This window comes from Pseudorasbora parva, chromosome 20, assembly GCF_024679245.1.
Source record: "Pseudorasbora parva isolate DD20220531a chromosome 20, ASM2467924v1, whole genome shotgun sequence".
Lineage (NCBI taxonomy): Eukaryota > Metazoa > Chordata > Actinopteri > Cypriniformes > Gobionidae > Pseudorasbora > Pseudorasbora parva.
The window spans coordinates 30,948,809-30,965,156 of record NC_090191.1 but is presented as its reverse complement, the minus strand read 5'-3'; the positions used below and the strand labels follow the sequence as shown (position 1 = coordinate 30,965,156).

Sequence of the window (16,348 nt, the reverse complement as noted above, 5' to 3'; positions counted from 1 at the left end):
GTTGTTCGTCATCAGTCACAGTGTACACATGTATTGAAGAATCTGACTAACTCATAGTCATTCTTGCACGCTGGACTCCATGTCTACGACTAATCAATTTCTGGGACTGCTTCTGACCCCAATGAAACAAAATGTGCAGGCATCCCATATCCTTTCTGCTGCATCTACACATTAAAGCAGAAATGAGGCAAGCAGGAATGTCTGGAACCAAGTCATTTTAAGACAGTCAAAATAATATAGCCATGTACAAAATCAGTGGGTTTGGTTGAGATTTAAAGTCTAAATATTATAACAAACAATTGTTTGGTAGGCATTTCAAGATTTAATTCAAACATCTAGCGAGAAGAGAAAAAAAAATGAAGAAGGAAAAAACACCTGCAGAATATCTGTTATGAAACTGTCATTGTTGTCTGGGGAATCCAGTCCCGACAATGTAAAACAAAATGATATGTTCAATAAGTTGAACATGACAATGTGTTTTTACATTGTTTTAACTCATCAAAATAAGTTAAGAAATGTTAAACTGTTTTATAAGTTATACAAGATGCAACAAGATGATTAGTTTTTTAAAAATCTAATCTAATCTTTTTTTACAGTGCATGATGTAGTTATTTAACCTCAACTATCACTGAAGAAAAGAAGCGCACATCTCATGAGTTGCGTGCTAAATCGCTCATCTTAGTTGTGACTGATTTACCATGCATTATTACAGGATTTGGGATTTCAGGGTTGACAGTTATGAAAACCAGGGATATAGTTAAAAATAAAATAAATACTGTATGACAATCTCAAAATGGTTAATTAATTAACCAATAAATTACTGTTAATAGTTGAATAAAATAAATAATTTGTTAATAAATTGTTAATAAATTAATACAAATAAAGTGTTATACTATACACAACAATTACAGCTGCAATTATTTTATTGCTGCATGATATATATTATTTCATTCACGTTTTATCATAAACAACCTAATAAATTGTTATACAAATATACAATCACATGCAATTGTTACAATTATTTTTATGATATATGTGATTTTTTTGTGCATTTTAATTATTCATTTTCCTTAAAAAGCTCACTGAACTACAAGCAAGTTTCTTTATGTTGGAATGATAGTAGGATTGAGGAACTGCACCAATTGTTTCCACAAGGGGCGTTTCCACACCTGACCAATCAAATTCACATACAAGCCTGCGTAATATCAAGCAAGCTTCAAAGGAACAGGCTTCGCTTCTATACAGACAGAGTGAGAAAACTGCGACTGTGTGCAGACTAACAAGTGCTTTATTTGATATCTGTTAAGTGATTTATAGTAAAAGTCACCATGACATTTGTCACTCTCAATAACGGAGCTAAAATGCCCATTGTTGGACTGGGAACATGGAGGGTGAGTACTTACATATTTTTCTTTTGTTTTTTTGTACAGTAGCCTACAAATTTATTTGGTAAGATATGGTATTAATTATGGTAAATGTTTGCTTTTCTGTTGCTTTTATTGTTATTTAAACACTAGAGGCTTATTCTTTTATTTTAAACAATTCTTTGATTAATTATTTAATGCTTTTCTTTTCACTTGATCTTTTTCCCCATATACATTTTAGAGATTTTATAATAATTGTAAAGCATTCTAAGATGCGATTTAATATTAAAATGTTCCTCCAGTCTGCTCCAGGTGAGGTAACAGAGGCTGTGAAGGCAGCCATTCTGGCCGGCTACCTTCACATTGATGGGGCCCATGTCTATGAAAATGAGAATGAAGTTGGGGACGCCATAAATGCCATGATTAACCAAGGAGTGGTAAAAAGAGAGGACCTTTTCATAGTCAGCAAGGTAGTAGCACATTTCAATGTAAAGATTTGTCTATTAGGCACGTGCCAGGACACATGGTCTCATAAGGCCAGTCATGTGCCTTGTAAATTTCACACAGCACGAATCAATCATGTCACAGATCATATACAGTTGTGCATTTATATAACATGTATTGGTATGTTTTAATAATGCAGCGTTAAGTCATGCCCTAATTGATCATTAGAAATATGCAAGTCATGATCAGAACACAATTTAACAATACATCTAGTGGGGGAAAAAGCTTAACAAATACATTATTTAAAAGGGACTTTGGCCATAAACAAATGTGAAACTAAATCCTGAATCTTTTGAAGCTGTGGTGTACTTACCATGAGAAACAATTGGTAAGAGGAGCCTGTGAAAAGACCCTAAGTGAACTTAAACTGGACTACGTTGATCTCTACCTAATGCACTTTCCCATGGGCACCAAGGTAGTACAAATTAAGATTTGCCTATATTATATATCATTTATTTATATTATGCTATATTTATTTGTATTTCTACTGATTTAAATTGGCAGCCTGGAAAGGAATTGTTCCCATGTGATAAGGATGGCCATGTAATTCCAGACAACAGCAACTTTCTGGAAACATGGGAGGTAATGAGCAGTTGAATAAAAACTAAATGTATGTGAGATTCCTGAGGAATTTTACGACTGTATAGTTATTTTGTCCTCACAAAGGCAATGGAGGAGTTAGTGGATGCTGGGTTGGTCAAGGCCATCGGTATCTCGAACTTCAACCGGGATCAGATTGAGGCCATCTTAAATAAACCAGGACTCAAGTACAAACCTGCCAACAACCAGGTATTGTGTTGGTTGCAATGTATCTAAAGAATTTAAAAGAGATTAAGACTTTGTTGTTCACAAGAGCTAAAATCTTTTCAAAAAATTATTTTCACTTCCAGATCGAGTGCCATCCATATCTGACTCAGGAGAAGCTAATTAACTACTGTCAGTCCAAAGGCATTACAGTCACTGCTTACAGTCCTCTGGGTTCTCCAACTAGACCATGGCAAGACCTTTCTTTCCTTAACTAATACATATACTTTGTAAAACAAAAGTTGGGGATAAAATTACAAGTAACTTGGATTACGTAATCAGATTACTTTTTAATTTGACAAGTAAAGTAACCCATTACTTTATAAATGTACACATTGATATTTCAGTAACTAGTAATACATAAACTGTTCTGTTTATTTAATTTGCTTTAACTTGAAATTCTAATAAATTATTAATCTCCATAACTTAGTCCCTTAGACATGCATGCGTAGGAACAGACAAAAAGTACAAAAGTAACATACATTCATTCAAAACAAAGAGTTGTACAGTAGGTAACATAACCCATAATGAGTTACATAGCAGCATTACTTTTAAAATGACCTTTTCCTAACACTGTTAATCCATATATCTAAAATATGGTATTGGCCTATAAAATACTACATCTAGATTTGACTTTATTTAGGGCAAAGGCAGATGAGCCATCACTGCTGGAGGAACCAAAGATCAAAGCTATTGCAGAGAAGCATGGTAAAACCACAGCACAGGTAGGTGTAATCTTTTTTGATTCATTCATGTTAGGTCATGTAATTAATTAGTCAACCTTGAAATACTAGTTTAAGTACAACTTGTCAGCTGGGAACTTTATTTCTAGGTCCTAATCCGGTTACACATGCAGAGGAATGTTGTGGTCATTCCCAAATCTGTAAACCCCACCAGAATCAAAGAGAATTTCAAGGTACTCTCATTTTAAATAAACCATGTACATGGATTTGTTCTACATGTTTTACTTGAACTGATCTACAAGAATGACTAAAACAGTTTTCATGATGGTCAACATAAAATTAGTGTTATCAAGATTTACTTATTTTATTCCTGCAGGTCTTTGATTTTGAGCTGAGCAAAGAGGAGATGAACACTATACTGAGTTTTAACAGAAACTGGAGGGCTTTTAATCTGGAATGGTGAGTCTTCGTCATGCAAATTTGCAGTGGACTTTGTATCTGTTTGTGTATTATTAGGTTAACTAACTCCTTTGCCTTTTTATTGCAGGGCTTCCAAGCATAAGGATTATCCACTGAATGCAGAGTTCTAAATCTTTGGGAAAAGGTGTTTGCTGCATAATAACTGCATTTCCCAATGGTGATAAAATAATTATGTAAAGTTTTATAAAAGGTTGTGAAAAACCACATGTGATCAAAACCACATTGTCAGCATTTATTCAAGTGTTATACAACCATTTAAAGGACTAAGTGTGGTTATAAATGTAAAAGGTCGAGTGAGTTGTTAAGAGAAACATTTTCTTAACATAAGCCAGACAGCTGTTTGAAACGCAGAGCTTTATTTGGATTTTTAATGCTTACATCAAGACCTTAAACAAAGAAGCGAACTGGAAGTGCTTTGTTGTCATTTTGAAAATAGGGAGTGTGCATTAATTCATGTAAAAAAAAATATTTTCAGGACCAATGCTTTCTCTTGTTATCTGCCCAACTGTGCAAAACTTGTGACATTGTTCAAATAAAAAAAGTTACTAGTACACATGTTTGTCAAACACTTCATTATGATTAATGTTTTGTCGTGAGCCTTTTTACATTTCCATGTGAACACTAACAGCTAGTAGTAACAGAGTCAATGCATTAACAAATATAACCTCAATGTCTATAGTATAAAAAGAGTATTCATTAGAAGTGTGTGCTGCTATAATAAGACTCCAAACCTACAAATCACTAATCAGGGATGACCTGTAAAGACATTTCTCAGTAACAGGTTTTGTAATGTAAAATGAAGGGCATTTTCACACTGATCATTGACAAAACAGCATTTTCAGGAACAGAGGAACTTATTTTCTTCAAACAGCATGTTCTGAGTAGTCTTCTTTTAATACTCTGCATTAAACGGGTAGTCTTTGTGCTTCAAACCCCTGTGTGGACAGATGTAGAAAGAATCGTATATTAAGTTTAATGATAAATTTTATATATATATATATATATATATATATAATTAAAAACATAATAAAAGCAAAAAAAAAATTACAATTTAAAGATTGTACTCCCTAACAGCTACTTCTAGTCAGAAAAGACCATACATTGACTACATTTCTGTTTCTTCCATAGAGTTTCCTTATATTTCCCAGTTGTCCACAACATTGGGATCCTTGTACGACATACTCACCAATGCATTGGACAAGCCCTGAAGTTCTTGTTGAAGCCCAAAATGGTCTTCATATCTTCCTCACTCAGTTCAAAATCAAAAACCTGTGGATATAGAGAAAATTATTTAAAAATGTATTATTATTAAAAGTTACAAGCAGCACTGTAATTCCAAGACATTAATGACCTCTGATAATGAACTTACTTGAAAGTTCTCTTGAATACGCTGAGGTGTGATAGACTTTGGGATGACAATGACATTCCTTTGAATGTGGAAGCGGATGAGGACCTGTACATTGGTGTCAAATTGACATTATTATATGAATCAATAACAAAATATGACATAACTAAGATGGCAGACTCTACCTGGGCGGTTGTCTTTTTGTGCTTTTCTCCAATGGCCTTAATGTTTGGGTCATCAAGCAGTGAGGGATCTTCAGGTTTAGCCCTGGAGTTTAAGACAAAGTCCAGTGTTGTTAAATTAAACAATAATAAAAGCACCAACTGCATCTTAAACCTTAACAGCAAATAAATGTCACATGCAAAAAAGCTTTGACGTGGGAACAGCCGCCTACCAAGGTCTGTCTGGAGAACCCAGAGGACTGTATGCAGTGACCGTGATACCTTTGGACTGACAGAAGCTAATCAGCTTGTCCTGAGTCAGATATGGATGGCATTCGACCTGAAGAGGAAAAAGATATAAATAAATTTCTATTTAAAAAATTTTTTTTTAAATAAACATTCAAACACATTCAAAACTATGGGCTCAGTGTGATTTTTGGTCCAACTATATTAGGTGTCTTACTACTATGTGCTAATATTTATAAATTAATAATTTGATACAAAGTACCTATAGCGTACACGCTTGTATTTACATTGTACTTATATTTTGAAAATAACTGTAATTACAGATGTAATACATTTTTTAATGGTAGTGTACATAAAAAAATATGTATTTAATAGAATATATATATATATATATATATATATATATATATATATATATATATATATATATATATATATATATATTATCATAGGTACACTTAAACTATGACAGACAGAACGAGAAAAAAAAATCCAGAAAACCACATTTTCACATAAAAGGCATCGGTACAAAGCCCATCTCACTACAGTGGTTCGACAATAATTTTATGAAGCGACAAGAATAGTTTTTGTGCGCAAAAAAATAAATAAATAACGACTTATATTGATGGCCGATTTAATCAGTGTATTGAATGAGTGGTTCGGATAGCCCGTTTAGTTTGCAAGCTTTTGCGAGCAGCAGCAGACCTGCCTCAGCTTGTCAAAAATGCCTTTTTACTGTGGTGTGATATTAAACATTTAAACTAACATTGTGATATACTTGTAGTGTTTTATATCTACTGATTTTATTATACGCAAGACAAGTCAAGTGTTGATTTAAAATACTAAATTGATCAAACATGTGGTTAACTCACCGACGACCGCTGGACGCTTGTCATTTTTAACAAACAAAAACTTAAATTTAACAAACAAAAACTTCTCCAAACTTTTTTTCTAAATTAACTCAATAAAGAAGCTTAACGAAATATAACTACTTTGACATTCTAAACAAATCTGTTAATAATTGTTTTTATGGCTGCAATAGTCTGTAATAGGGAGGAAAAGAAAAGAGAAACACGGGCTCCAGTCGGACTCGGGACCCTGGAGTATTTACGTGTCATGTTATCATAAGAGTCCTGTTCATTTTAAATATCGTGGTTATCACCAATACCGTATATCGCCACACCCTAAAAATGAACACAATGTTGATTTTTCGTGGTTATATATATATATATATATATATATATATATATATATATATATATATATATATATATATATATATATATATATATATAAAGTAAAATAGATATGTTTCAGATCATCCAATTGAATTTCAATATACTGCATTGATACAAAAACAGTCTTCCCTGTAATAAAACCCTCCTCCAAACCACAACCACAAAGCAAACATTGTCCTAATGAAATTTTAAGACTATATCCAGACAAATATCTGCCTGCCCTGGACAAGTAGCAGGAAATTAAAGGGGCAATTGCATTACACAGTTGCTGGAGGCAAAATGTTGATCTTTGGATAGATGTTGACCTTTCTTGGTACAGCTGTAATTGTCAAATGAAACCACACTGATGCCCTCTTAAGAGTACCGGTACCGACCTGATTGTTGGCAGGTTTGTACTTGAGTCCTGGTTTATTTAGGATGGCTTCGATTTGTTCTCGATTAAAGTTGGAGACACCAATGGACTTGACCAACCCGGCATCCACCAACTCCTCCATGGCCTACAGCGCAAAAATTATTATTATTATAATATTATATTATTAATTAAATAAATCTAAAAAGATTTGCCAATGTACAATGGAATTGCAATGTATAGTAGTTATTATAATGGTGCAGTATTATGTAAAACAGATACATTTGTACAAATGAATGTGAATGATAACTTAATCAAATAGGCTAAATCAAATGCATGTATACTTGCCTCCCAGGTGTCCAAGAAATTGGTATCATCGCCAATGGCTAACCCTTCACTGTCCAATGGAAACTGATCTGACCCAGACTGAAAAGCAACGATGACAATGTGTAACAGTGAGATTTTAGCTTTCATTATGGAAGTTGACACTAAATGTAAGCCATGAATGACTGACAAGACTCAAAAATCACCTTAAAGCCCATTGGCCAGTGAACCAGGTAAAGATCCAGGTAGTCCAGTTTTAGGTCAATTAAAGTCTTCTGACAAGCTCCCTTTACTAAGGCCTTCTCGTGAAAGGTGCACCAAAGCTGCGAATCAAAACAATTCATTTTCCTTCATCATAAAGCTACTAAATCAGCACACCAACTTCCATTTCTCAATCCAATTCTTGAGATAAATCAGTACAGCTTGACATACCTTGCTGACCACAAACAGTTCTTCTCTCTTAACCACACCATCTTTTATCATGGACTGAATTCCCTCTCCAACTTCCGTTTCATTGTTGTACACCGAGGCACCATCGATGTGTCTGTACCCCGCAGCGATAGCTGCCTTTACAGCCTCTGTCACTTTACCTGGAGGAGACTGGAGGGAATACATATACCAGAAAAAAAAAGACACCAAAAAGGAAAGGGGGAAAGACAGGGTGATAGGGAAGAAAGGAAAGGAACAATTGTTATATGGGAAAATAGCAAAGGAATGGGAGAAAAAGAAAGCAACGTACAGAAAAAAGCACAGAAAAACATAGGTAAGAACAGTGAAAAGGAAATGAGAAGAAAGAGGAAGAACGTAAAAACAAAACAAAAAGCAGTGCATAAGACTAACATAGCTGATTGTGTATTATTTTGTTTTCCAACATGATTCTACTAAATGCGGAGAACAAAGTTCTTTAGTCATTTTAATATTAATTCTCCTCACAATATCTCATCTTATCTACCAAATAAGGACTTATTGAATGTTATCAGTTCAAAGCCAAGCACAGGACTGATATCGGCAAACTTGCTTAGTCACTATGATCGAGCAACTTTCTCAAGACACAAACATTCGTATTTTGGCGATTGCTCAACATGGACCACAATTTTAAATCGTAAAACTTTTCATAACCGCCTATCCAGATTCTTTCCCAAGTTTATTCATTTCGGATTTGTGTGGAGCCCCGTGCAAATTCTATTATTTATTTTTAACTTAATATTTAAATTTTTGTATGCATTTTAAAACTGTTTGGCCATAAATTCAACGTGCAACGTGCCAGCTAAATGAATGGACTTATGTAATGTAACACGATCACTCACAAAAGTAACCACACCATACCTTCCACGTGCCCAGACCGACGATGGGCATATCAGTCCCGGTATTCAGCTTCACAGACGTTGCCATGGTGAAAGATAGATTAACCACGGGCTGTTTCAACGTTTCAACAGAACAATTCCAAGCCTGTGCAGGAAAGGAGGTGAAGTTCACACGGGTGCAGCTCTGGATCGATTGCTACGGTCTGAACGAATTTAGTTTGGAGGGAGGAACGTAGGCTTACGTCACTGAACACAACCCTGTTGTGAGAAAAATCTGCTTTTCATTTGCATGAAGTGTAGTATTATAATTATTTATTTAGAAACAATAATTTACAATTTATAATGCATATTATTTTCATTATGAACGACAATGTTTGAATGTAAAATGTTATAATTTATTTACAATATAAATATAAGAGTAATAGAACAGGCATGGCTGCTGTGAACAAATTAACTACACAAACAACTGAAAACGAAATAAGTAATGTGCACTGTAAACAATTTCATTTTTTATTTATTTATTTTTTTTATTTAATTTTTTTTTTTTACAAAAAAAAGTTGTTTTAGTTCATTTTTTGACTAGTGATTTATCAAACAGTGACAGTTCACTTGAAAACATGTAATGCATAATTTTTCTTATTTAAATATTATTACATTTCTATTGGCCAGGTGACAGGGATATATTTTGGCAACAGGAATTAAAGACTGCTGGGTAAAGCAAGAATACACACAAAGACAACAAGGCTAGACATGACTTGGGCTTGGATTAGTCCCGTTATACTGAAGAGGAAAGTTACATTGTTTTTTCACCATATCCTCCCATGCCTATTCCACACTCCTCCTCATTGGCTGGATCGATTTGTCCTTCAACTTCCCTCTCTTCCTCTTCATCCTCTTCCTCCTCATCTTCCTCCTCCTCCCCTTCCTCACTCTGCGCTGTGCCTCGACCAATCTTAGGACCCTTGCAGATTTTGAGGTGGCGTGTGAGGTGGTATTTAGTGAGAAAGCCCTTATTGCACTTTTCACAGATGAAGTCCCGTTTCCCGTCGTGAGAGTTTAAGTGTTTTTTTAGATGGTCGGTCTTTAAGAACTGTTTGTCACATTTTGGACAGGTTATCTGGCGGTCTCTGGAATTGTCAAAAGATAAGCAAGGAAAAAACAAGGTTGCTATTAGAATATTAGAATAATAGAGAGTATTAAATTCAACATGAAACAGCATTCTCAACCTATTTTATATCCGCAATGTCTCAATACGCTTGTTCAGAATGAAACTATTCAACAAAAAAATGTATGTAGGGCAGGACTTGATTTAAAGGTGCACAGTGTAGATTTAAGTGGCATGTAGTGGTGAGGTTTGTGAATTGCAACCACCCACCGCTCACCCCTCCCTTTCAAAGGACACAGAGAAGCTACGTGGCCAAAACAGGACAAAGATGGGTGACAAAGATCTGAGACAGCAGAGAGTAGCTAGTGCTCTGTAGAGCAGTTTGTCCTTTTAAGGTTACTGTAGAAACATGGCAGAGCAAAATGGTGACTTCACTGTAAGGGGACCCATAGTGTATGGCGATAGAAATGGCTTATTATAATATTATATTGCATTTCTGTCAATAGCTCCTCATAAAAAAACACACTGCACCTTTAATCAGGATTTGATTGAATTGTGAAATGTATTAATAGTTAATATTTATTTTAATAATAGTTTCTATCATTATATTATATTCTTATTATTATATAATATAATATATATCATTATTTAAAATATAATAATAAAATATAATAACATATATAAAATAAAATATGAAATATAGCCTTACAGTGAATGTGAATACATGTGCTGTTTGAGATCTTGTTTCCGCACAAACATCTTGTCACAATGGTCACATTTAATGTTCTTGGCACCAGTGTGTATAACCATATGAGATTCCACATGTGCTTTCTGAGTAAAAGACTTTCCACATACTGTACATCTGAAGTTCTTCTGACCTGCAGCAAAAAAAAAACAAACAAAAAAACTTTTATTTCATGATGACAGCATATTTCTGTGGCTATTTAAAAAACAAACTAACAGTGGTTCTCTAATGGAAGTTAATTTCACTAAAAAACTACTTATTTTTACCTAGTGATTATATTGATATAGCTTGTTATCACAGTTTGATGAATTCCTTTTTTCCCATTTGGACTGAATCAATTGTAAAATAAGAATTTCAAGTGCTATTTTCATACGTTAACATCTAGACATGTACATACCCGTGTGGATTCTCAGGTGTTTTCTGAGATTGCTGGGATCACTGAAGGCTTTGCTGCAGTAGCTGCACTTATGTGGTCTCATGCCCATGTGTCCCATGAAATGCACGTTTAGCTTAGTGGATGTGGTGAAGGCTCGTGTGCACATGCTGCATTTAAACTTCCTCTCACGACCGTGCCCATGCACATGCCCGTTGCCGCCGCCGCCGCTGCTGGAATGTTCATTCACATCTGAGTGGCACTGCCATTGTGGGGAAGAAGCGGATTGGGACGGCTCATTGGTCACCTTCTCCTGCGACTGGGATTGGCTGTGTGTAGCGTGAGCAGAGTGGTCCTGGGGTCCGGGGCTATGGCTCTGGGCGTGGCTGCTGAGGTGAGATTTAAACTCTGTAAAAGAGGCACACTCTTTTCCACAATGACAAATCTGGCCCTCTGGTACTCTGGGTACACCTGAAAAGATACACACATAGCAACATTGACTAGATCATATATGGCTATACGGTACAGTTATCTTCCTGGTTAGGACACACTGGAGGAAGTCCCACCTAGTTGTCTGCTATAGTCCCTGCTGAAATAAAACAGCAGCTCTTGATCTGGGAGAATCTCCCTGGATGTGCAGAAATAAAGTTTCCCGTTGTCAATATATGCCACGAGATTCTGCTCCTCTGTAGTCCTGAAAATAGAGTCAGTTTTAGTTCGCAACTACCTGATTGTTTGCATACCATGTGATATGGAGTAAAGTTTAAAGGAACTGTATGTAAGAAATGTATTTCAATGAATCATAAAATGGCCCTGATATGTCACTAGACATTAAGAAATCATGTTAATATCAAATACTTATATCACTGACAACAGTATTTTGGCCAGGATATTGTCATTTAAAAGTTGTTGTTGCAGCCCTTGACTGATGTTGATGTTAACATGTTGTGTTTTGGCCTGAAGCTCCGCCCTCCACCTATCGACCAATCACAAAGTCAGTGTTTCGGCATCCGGGTTGCCACCTCTGCTCCAGTTAACACAGCTGCAGCTATTAAGTACCTGCTGGATACTGAAGTCTATCTGGCAACTTTGAGTCGGGGGGAGGGGATACACCGCTCTGCAGTCATTTGAAAAGTGATTGCAATACCAGTTTTGGCCAAAATCTTACATACACTTCCTTTAAGGATAAAGTGAGGTGGTTACCTTGATTTCCGTACAAACATCATCCAGTTGCATTCATGCTCATCTGTCGTCACGATACAGAACTCTTGGATATCATTATGGAACATCTACATTAGATTAAAGACACAATTAAAGCCATTCTTAGGATTACAACATGATATGTTAGTGTAATGGTGAATAAAATATGTATATGAGGCCATTTAGCTACTATGCAAAAGTTTTTAAACAAAAATACAGTAAAAACTGTAATATTGTGAAATATTATTTTCAATTTAACTACTTGCTTTATATTTTAAAATGTAATTTATTCCTGTGATGGTAAAGCTAAATTTTCAGCATCATTACTCCAGTCTTCAGTGTCACATGAATCTTCAGAAATAGCCTTTCTAAAATAGCCAATTTAACACACTTATATTTAGAAATGGAGCAAGGACCTTCCATATTTGAGGGGTGTCCTTGTCAGACCAGTCTGTAAGTTCTACACTGCTACAGTGCTGTCCAACCATCGGCCCAAAGCAGGTCCTGGAGGTTATGGTCTCTCTAGCAAACACACCTGCGGAAAACAAAAAATGCCTTCAGCAATGCAAATGAATCTTCAGTTCTCCAAAGCAAATGGGACTTTTTCTATTAACTACATTTAACACGCTAACTGATGTTGTCACTGACCCAAACATCTTTTGTCAACTGTTTTTGACTAAGTTTTACCAGCAATAAGATACTATACAATTAGGGCATATTTATTGGTACATGTAGATTATTGGCTAATATTATTTTTATTATTTTATTAGTATCAGTTAATAGTGTATATATATTGGCCAATATTGGATATTTAATTGTGCAATTAATTTATTTTTACATTTAGATTAGCTTTGCCCTCATCTTTCACTCACTTAGGATTAAATTCTGAAAACACTAATCATTTCATATATAAATCTTAAAATTAATCTTTTTTATACTGTATATTATAGTGTTGTGATGGCTAAATTAATTTCTACAAGGTAGAATTTAAACAATTACATTTATTTTTAGCTTTATTTCTGGGTTTTTTTTTTTTTTTTTGGAAACCGAAATAGTTCTTGAAAATGTTTATATCAGTGCATCCTTAGATATTATAATAACTACATTTTGATAATTATACACGAAAACGTGTTTTGATATAAGTATCAATACACATTTTGATAATTATACATCAGTTTTTGCCGGATAGTTCAGTTAGTTTCAGTTTTTCAAGACTGAACTTTAAAAACGAAACACTTCACTTACCAATGGGCTCATCAGCTACAGATATGCGGAGGCACAGGGGTCGGGGCAAAGAGAGGCGGGCTCTGCTCTGAATGGGCGTGTCTGGGATGAATGTGACAGGTCCATGCTCAGGGCAGTCTGAGGGATATGACTGCTCACATAAAGTGCACCCTAAATGAAAATAAAATGCATGAAATTGGAACTAAACACATTGCATAATTGAATATCCCCAAGTAAAACTTACATATGGTAAAGGCAGTGGCCATGTTTTCCTTATTAGATGTTGAGTCTTCTAGTTGTAAGGTAGAGTTCACCAGCACTAGGCTGTTGTCCGGCCCAAGAGACACTTCAGCAGTGATGGGTGACACGTTGATAGGCTCGAGTCCCATACCTGAAGGTCTGTGTAAAGATACTGATTCTAATTGAGTCTGTGGTGGCATGGCCCCCGTAAGCACCACACTAACCACCCCCGAGTTCAGTTCAGTGGAGTGCAAGGCTTCACCCATTGTCCCTGGACCGCCCGCTCCTGTAGTGCTGGTTCCTACTCGGCCGCCCATGTGCTCCTGTTCCATCAGCTCCAGCCCTGCTCCATGCAGGGGCATAACACCTCCTGAAGAGTCCACACCTGTCAAACCCTCATGAGGCTGAGGTCTGGTACCCAGCTGCTGCTGGGTCTCTGCCACCACAACACCCTCCATGGTGGCCAAGTCCTCTTCCATTCCATCAGGAGACATCGGACTACTGACACGTGACTCCATGGTTAGTCCTGTGGTATCCAGCTGCACTTCGTGAGAGCCTCCCTGGTGGAGATCAGCCTGGCCTCCAACCTGCCGTGTGTCTAAGGTCACCAGGCCTTGTTCTAAAGGGCCACCAGGGCCGCTGTACGGGTCTAATCCAGAGGGGTTGTTGTTGGACACGGAAAGAGTCCCATCCATGTTAAGGCTGCTGGGATGAATGTATTGGGGAGGGGGACGATCTGCCAAATATGACAGAATACCTAAAGAGGTTTAAAAAAGGCCAGATTTCAATCATTTCATTTATTGGTGTACTAACACAGATATTAAATAGATTTAGCGCCCACATGGGTTCCATGAAGGCACAGGTTCAGTGATCTGATAAACAGAGAAATTCAAAATGTATTTTAAATGTGCTTAATTTGCTTTTAAAAAGGTATTTTTGCAGAAATAAAATATTCTAGAGGATATATCTCTGTGAACAATACATTTTAAATAAAGCTTTTGAGCAAATTAAGCACTAAAATGGATTTAATTTTTTATTTAAAAAGTCATTTTCAAATTTAAATATGATTAAATTTCCTCTATAGCTTTATGTAAATGTAATGTTGGCAGACATAAAATTTAATAAAAATGTATTTCTACAAACAAAAGTAAAAAAAAAAAAAGTATCACAATCATATCTAAAATACGTTTTAAATTTAGACTAATTATTAGCTAAAGCTGTACTTAAAAATAACATTTAAAAAGTAATTTTCAATATTTAAAATGCTCTATAGCTTTACGTAAAATGTATTTTGGAAGAAATAATATGAGATACACACACACACACATTTTAAAATAAAGCTATAAAACTAAGAATAGACATTTTAAAATGTGTTTAAAAAAATGTGTTTTAATTATTCAACAAACATAAATCTCTCTCTGTGTTTGACAATAAAATGGAACAATGAATCCTGGATCCTTGCAAAATTTGTAAAGATATGTTAGTAGTTCATTAAAAAAATACTAGCGCAGGTTCTAGAATTGTATTTATTGATTTTTTTTTTGTACATTGAGGGGGTCACTAGGTCTGGAAAGATTGTCAGCCCTTGGTTTAATGTGTATCAACACATTTTCTGTAATATTACCTGGAAGGATATGTCTGAAATAGCTGCTCTCCAGGTGTGGGTATGGAGGAGGTGGTAATGTATAATTTCTCTCTGGAAGGCCACACATAACACCTCTGTCCCCTAAAGGACCCATGGGTAACATCAGGGACAGTGCAGAAGGAAGAGGCCCAAGTGATGGACCCAAGCTGGGTATTGCAACTGGCATGCCTGAAATAAAACCAGATAGTGTTACTTTTTCATAAACCAGACTTCCCACACCATACCTAACATAAGTCATTCCAATGTATATACACATCCAAGAGTCATTTTAGTCCTGACCTGAAGCGGTGATGGGATTATGGGTTGGGGATGTGGGAAGGCCGAGGTGACTTGCACTCACGGGCACACTGAGCTGGTCCATGCCCACCGGGCTGAGGTTCATGTCGTTCATGCTGAACAGAAGAAATGTTATTGCATTTAAAATACAATGAGTACAATAGTGCTTGTGCAGAAACAGACATGTTTGTTTACCTGAAAGCACTGATCACTTAAGGCATTGATGTGATGGATGCATTATTGGATCTGGAAAAGAAAAGATTAATCCTATTAGTATGGTAATTAAAACATTTAAGTTAGTTGTGGATCACACAACACTCCTATTATAAGCCCCATTGAAGGTTTTAAGACATATTTAAAAGTATTTCTGGCTATAAATGTACTCCATACGCTAATACATACAAAGACCTACATAATATCGCAAGAATTATGAATCTAATCAATCAGATATCGACAAGAAAGGACCCATAATGCAGCCAGTGTTTGAAGCTACTAAGTTAGTTAGTTAACTAGCTTAAGAGAAATGCAATGACAAATGGCAAGGTTATCACTGGAAAGTTTATATAATTTAAAAGGCAAACAATTAATTTACTTGCTATAAAGACCAAATATCAATCCCTCCGTGGAAGATTTGTGGCATGAAAACAATAACATGGCTAAAAGCAAACAAGGCGGGGTTGTAATTCAAAATAAATGTCCCCTAATGCGTCCTGCTAGTGCAGTCAAGCCAAAGGCAAA

The 16,348-nt window shown here is 35.7% G+C and overlaps 3 protein-coding genes across 4 annotated transcripts; 1 reads left to right on the top strand and 2 right to left on the bottom strand.

The window, feature by feature from the left end:
• Nucleotides 1-1,203: 1,203 nt before the first annotated feature.
• Nucleotides 1,204-4,386, top strand: akr1b1.1 (aldo-keto reductase family 1, member B1 (aldose reductase), tandem duplicate 1). Its single transcript, XM_067428192.1, has 10 exons — nt 1,204-1,391; nt 1,667-1,834; nt 2,167-2,283; nt 2,373-2,450; nt 2,535-2,657; nt 2,759-2,865; nt 3,316-3,397; nt 3,505-3,588; nt 3,732-3,814; nt 3,903-4,386. Exons 1-10 carry the CDS (start codon nt 1,329-1,331, stop codon nt 3,943-3,945), a joined length of 948 nt encoding a protein of 315 aa, XP_067284293.1. The 5' UTR covers nt 1,204-1,328; the 3' UTR covers nt 3,946-4,386.
• On the bottom strand, nt 4,171-9,014 carry akr1b1.2 (aldo-keto reductase family 1, member B1 (aldose reductase), tandem duplicate 2). Its single transcript, XM_067428191.1, has 10 exons — nt 8,825-9,014; nt 7,931-8,098; nt 7,705-7,821; nt 7,523-7,600; nt 7,200-7,322; nt 5,575-5,681; nt 5,366-5,447; nt 5,205-5,288; nt 5,022-5,104; nt 4,171-4,770 (listed from the first exon to the last, which is right to left on the bottom strand). The coding sequence occupies exons 1-10, from the start codon at nt 8,888-8,890 to the stop codon at nt 4,728-4,730; spliced, it is 951 nt and encodes a 316-aa protein (XP_067284292.1). The 5' UTR covers nt 8,891-9,014; the 3' UTR covers nt 4,171-4,727.
• A 326-nt stretch (nt 9,015-9,340) lies between these two features.
• Nucleotides 9,341-16,347, bottom strand: prdm4 (PR domain containing 4). Of its 2 annotated transcripts, none has more exons than XM_067428188.1 (12): nt 16,203-16,347; nt 15,806-15,856; nt 15,614-15,726; nt 15,314-15,502; nt 13,694-14,446; nt 13,471-13,620; nt 12,642-12,760; nt 12,229-12,314; nt 11,592-11,719; nt 11,050-11,496; nt 10,617-10,785; nt 9,341-9,929 (listed from the first exon to the last, which is right to left on the bottom strand). In XM_067428188.1, exons 3-12 carry the CDS (start codon nt 15,723-15,725, stop codon nt 9,596-9,598), a joined length of 2,487 nt encoding a protein of 828 aa, XP_067284289.1. In that variant the 5' UTR covers nt 15,726; nt 15,806-15,856; nt 16,203-16,347; the 3' UTR covers nt 9,341-9,595. The 2 variants fall into 2 exon arrangements, with proteins under 2 accessions (XP_067284289.1, XP_067284290.1); XM_067428189.1 differs by lacking the exon at nt 16,203-16,347 and adding an exon at nt 16,023-16,156.
• Nucleotide 16,348: the final 1 nt, after the last annotated feature.

What these genes read in the sequence shown, in the direction of transcription:
- akr1b1.1 (XM_067428192.1), top strand. Translation starts at nt 1,329, where the DNA reads ATGACATTTGTCACTCTCAATAACGGAGCTAAAATGCCCATTGTTGGA. An exon ending in ACTTTCTGGAAACATGGGAG is followed by an intron (nt 2,451 to 2,534) that starts GTAATGAGCAGT and finishes GTCCTCACAAAG; the next exon opens with GCAATGGAGGAGTTAGTGGA. An exon ending in ACAAACCTGCCAACAACCAG is followed by an intron (nt 2,658 to 2,758) that starts GTATTGTGTTGG and finishes TTTCACTTCCAG; the next exon opens with ATCGAGTGCCATCCATATCT.
- akr1b1.2 (XM_067428191.1), bottom strand. Translation starts at nt 8,890, where the DNA reads ATGGCAACGTCTGTGAAGCTGAATACCGGGACTGATATGCCCATCGTC. An exon ending in AACTGTTTGTGGTCAGCAAG is followed by an intron (nt 7,822 to 7,930) that starts GTATGTCAAGCT and finishes TTTGATTCGCAG; the next exon opens with CTTTGGTGCACCTTTCACGA. An exon ending in ACTGGCCAATGGGCTTTAAG is followed by an intron (nt 7,601 to 7,704) that starts GTGATTTTTGAG and finishes GTTGCTTTTCAG; the next exon opens with TCTGGGTCAGATCAGTTTCC.
- prdm4 (XM_067428188.1), bottom strand. Translation starts at nt 15,725, where the DNA reads ATGAACGACATGAACCTCAGCCCGGTGGGCATGGACCAGCTCAGTGTG. An exon ending in TAATCCCATCACCGCTTCAG is followed by an intron (nt 15,503 to 15,613) that starts GTCAGGACTAAA and finishes GTTTTATTTCAG; the next exon opens with GCATGCCAGTTGCAATACCC. An exon ending in CACATGTATTCACATTCACT is followed by an intron (nt 9,930 to 10,616) that starts GTAAGGCTATAT and finishes TGACAATTCCAG; the next exon opens with AGACCGCCAGATAACCTGTC.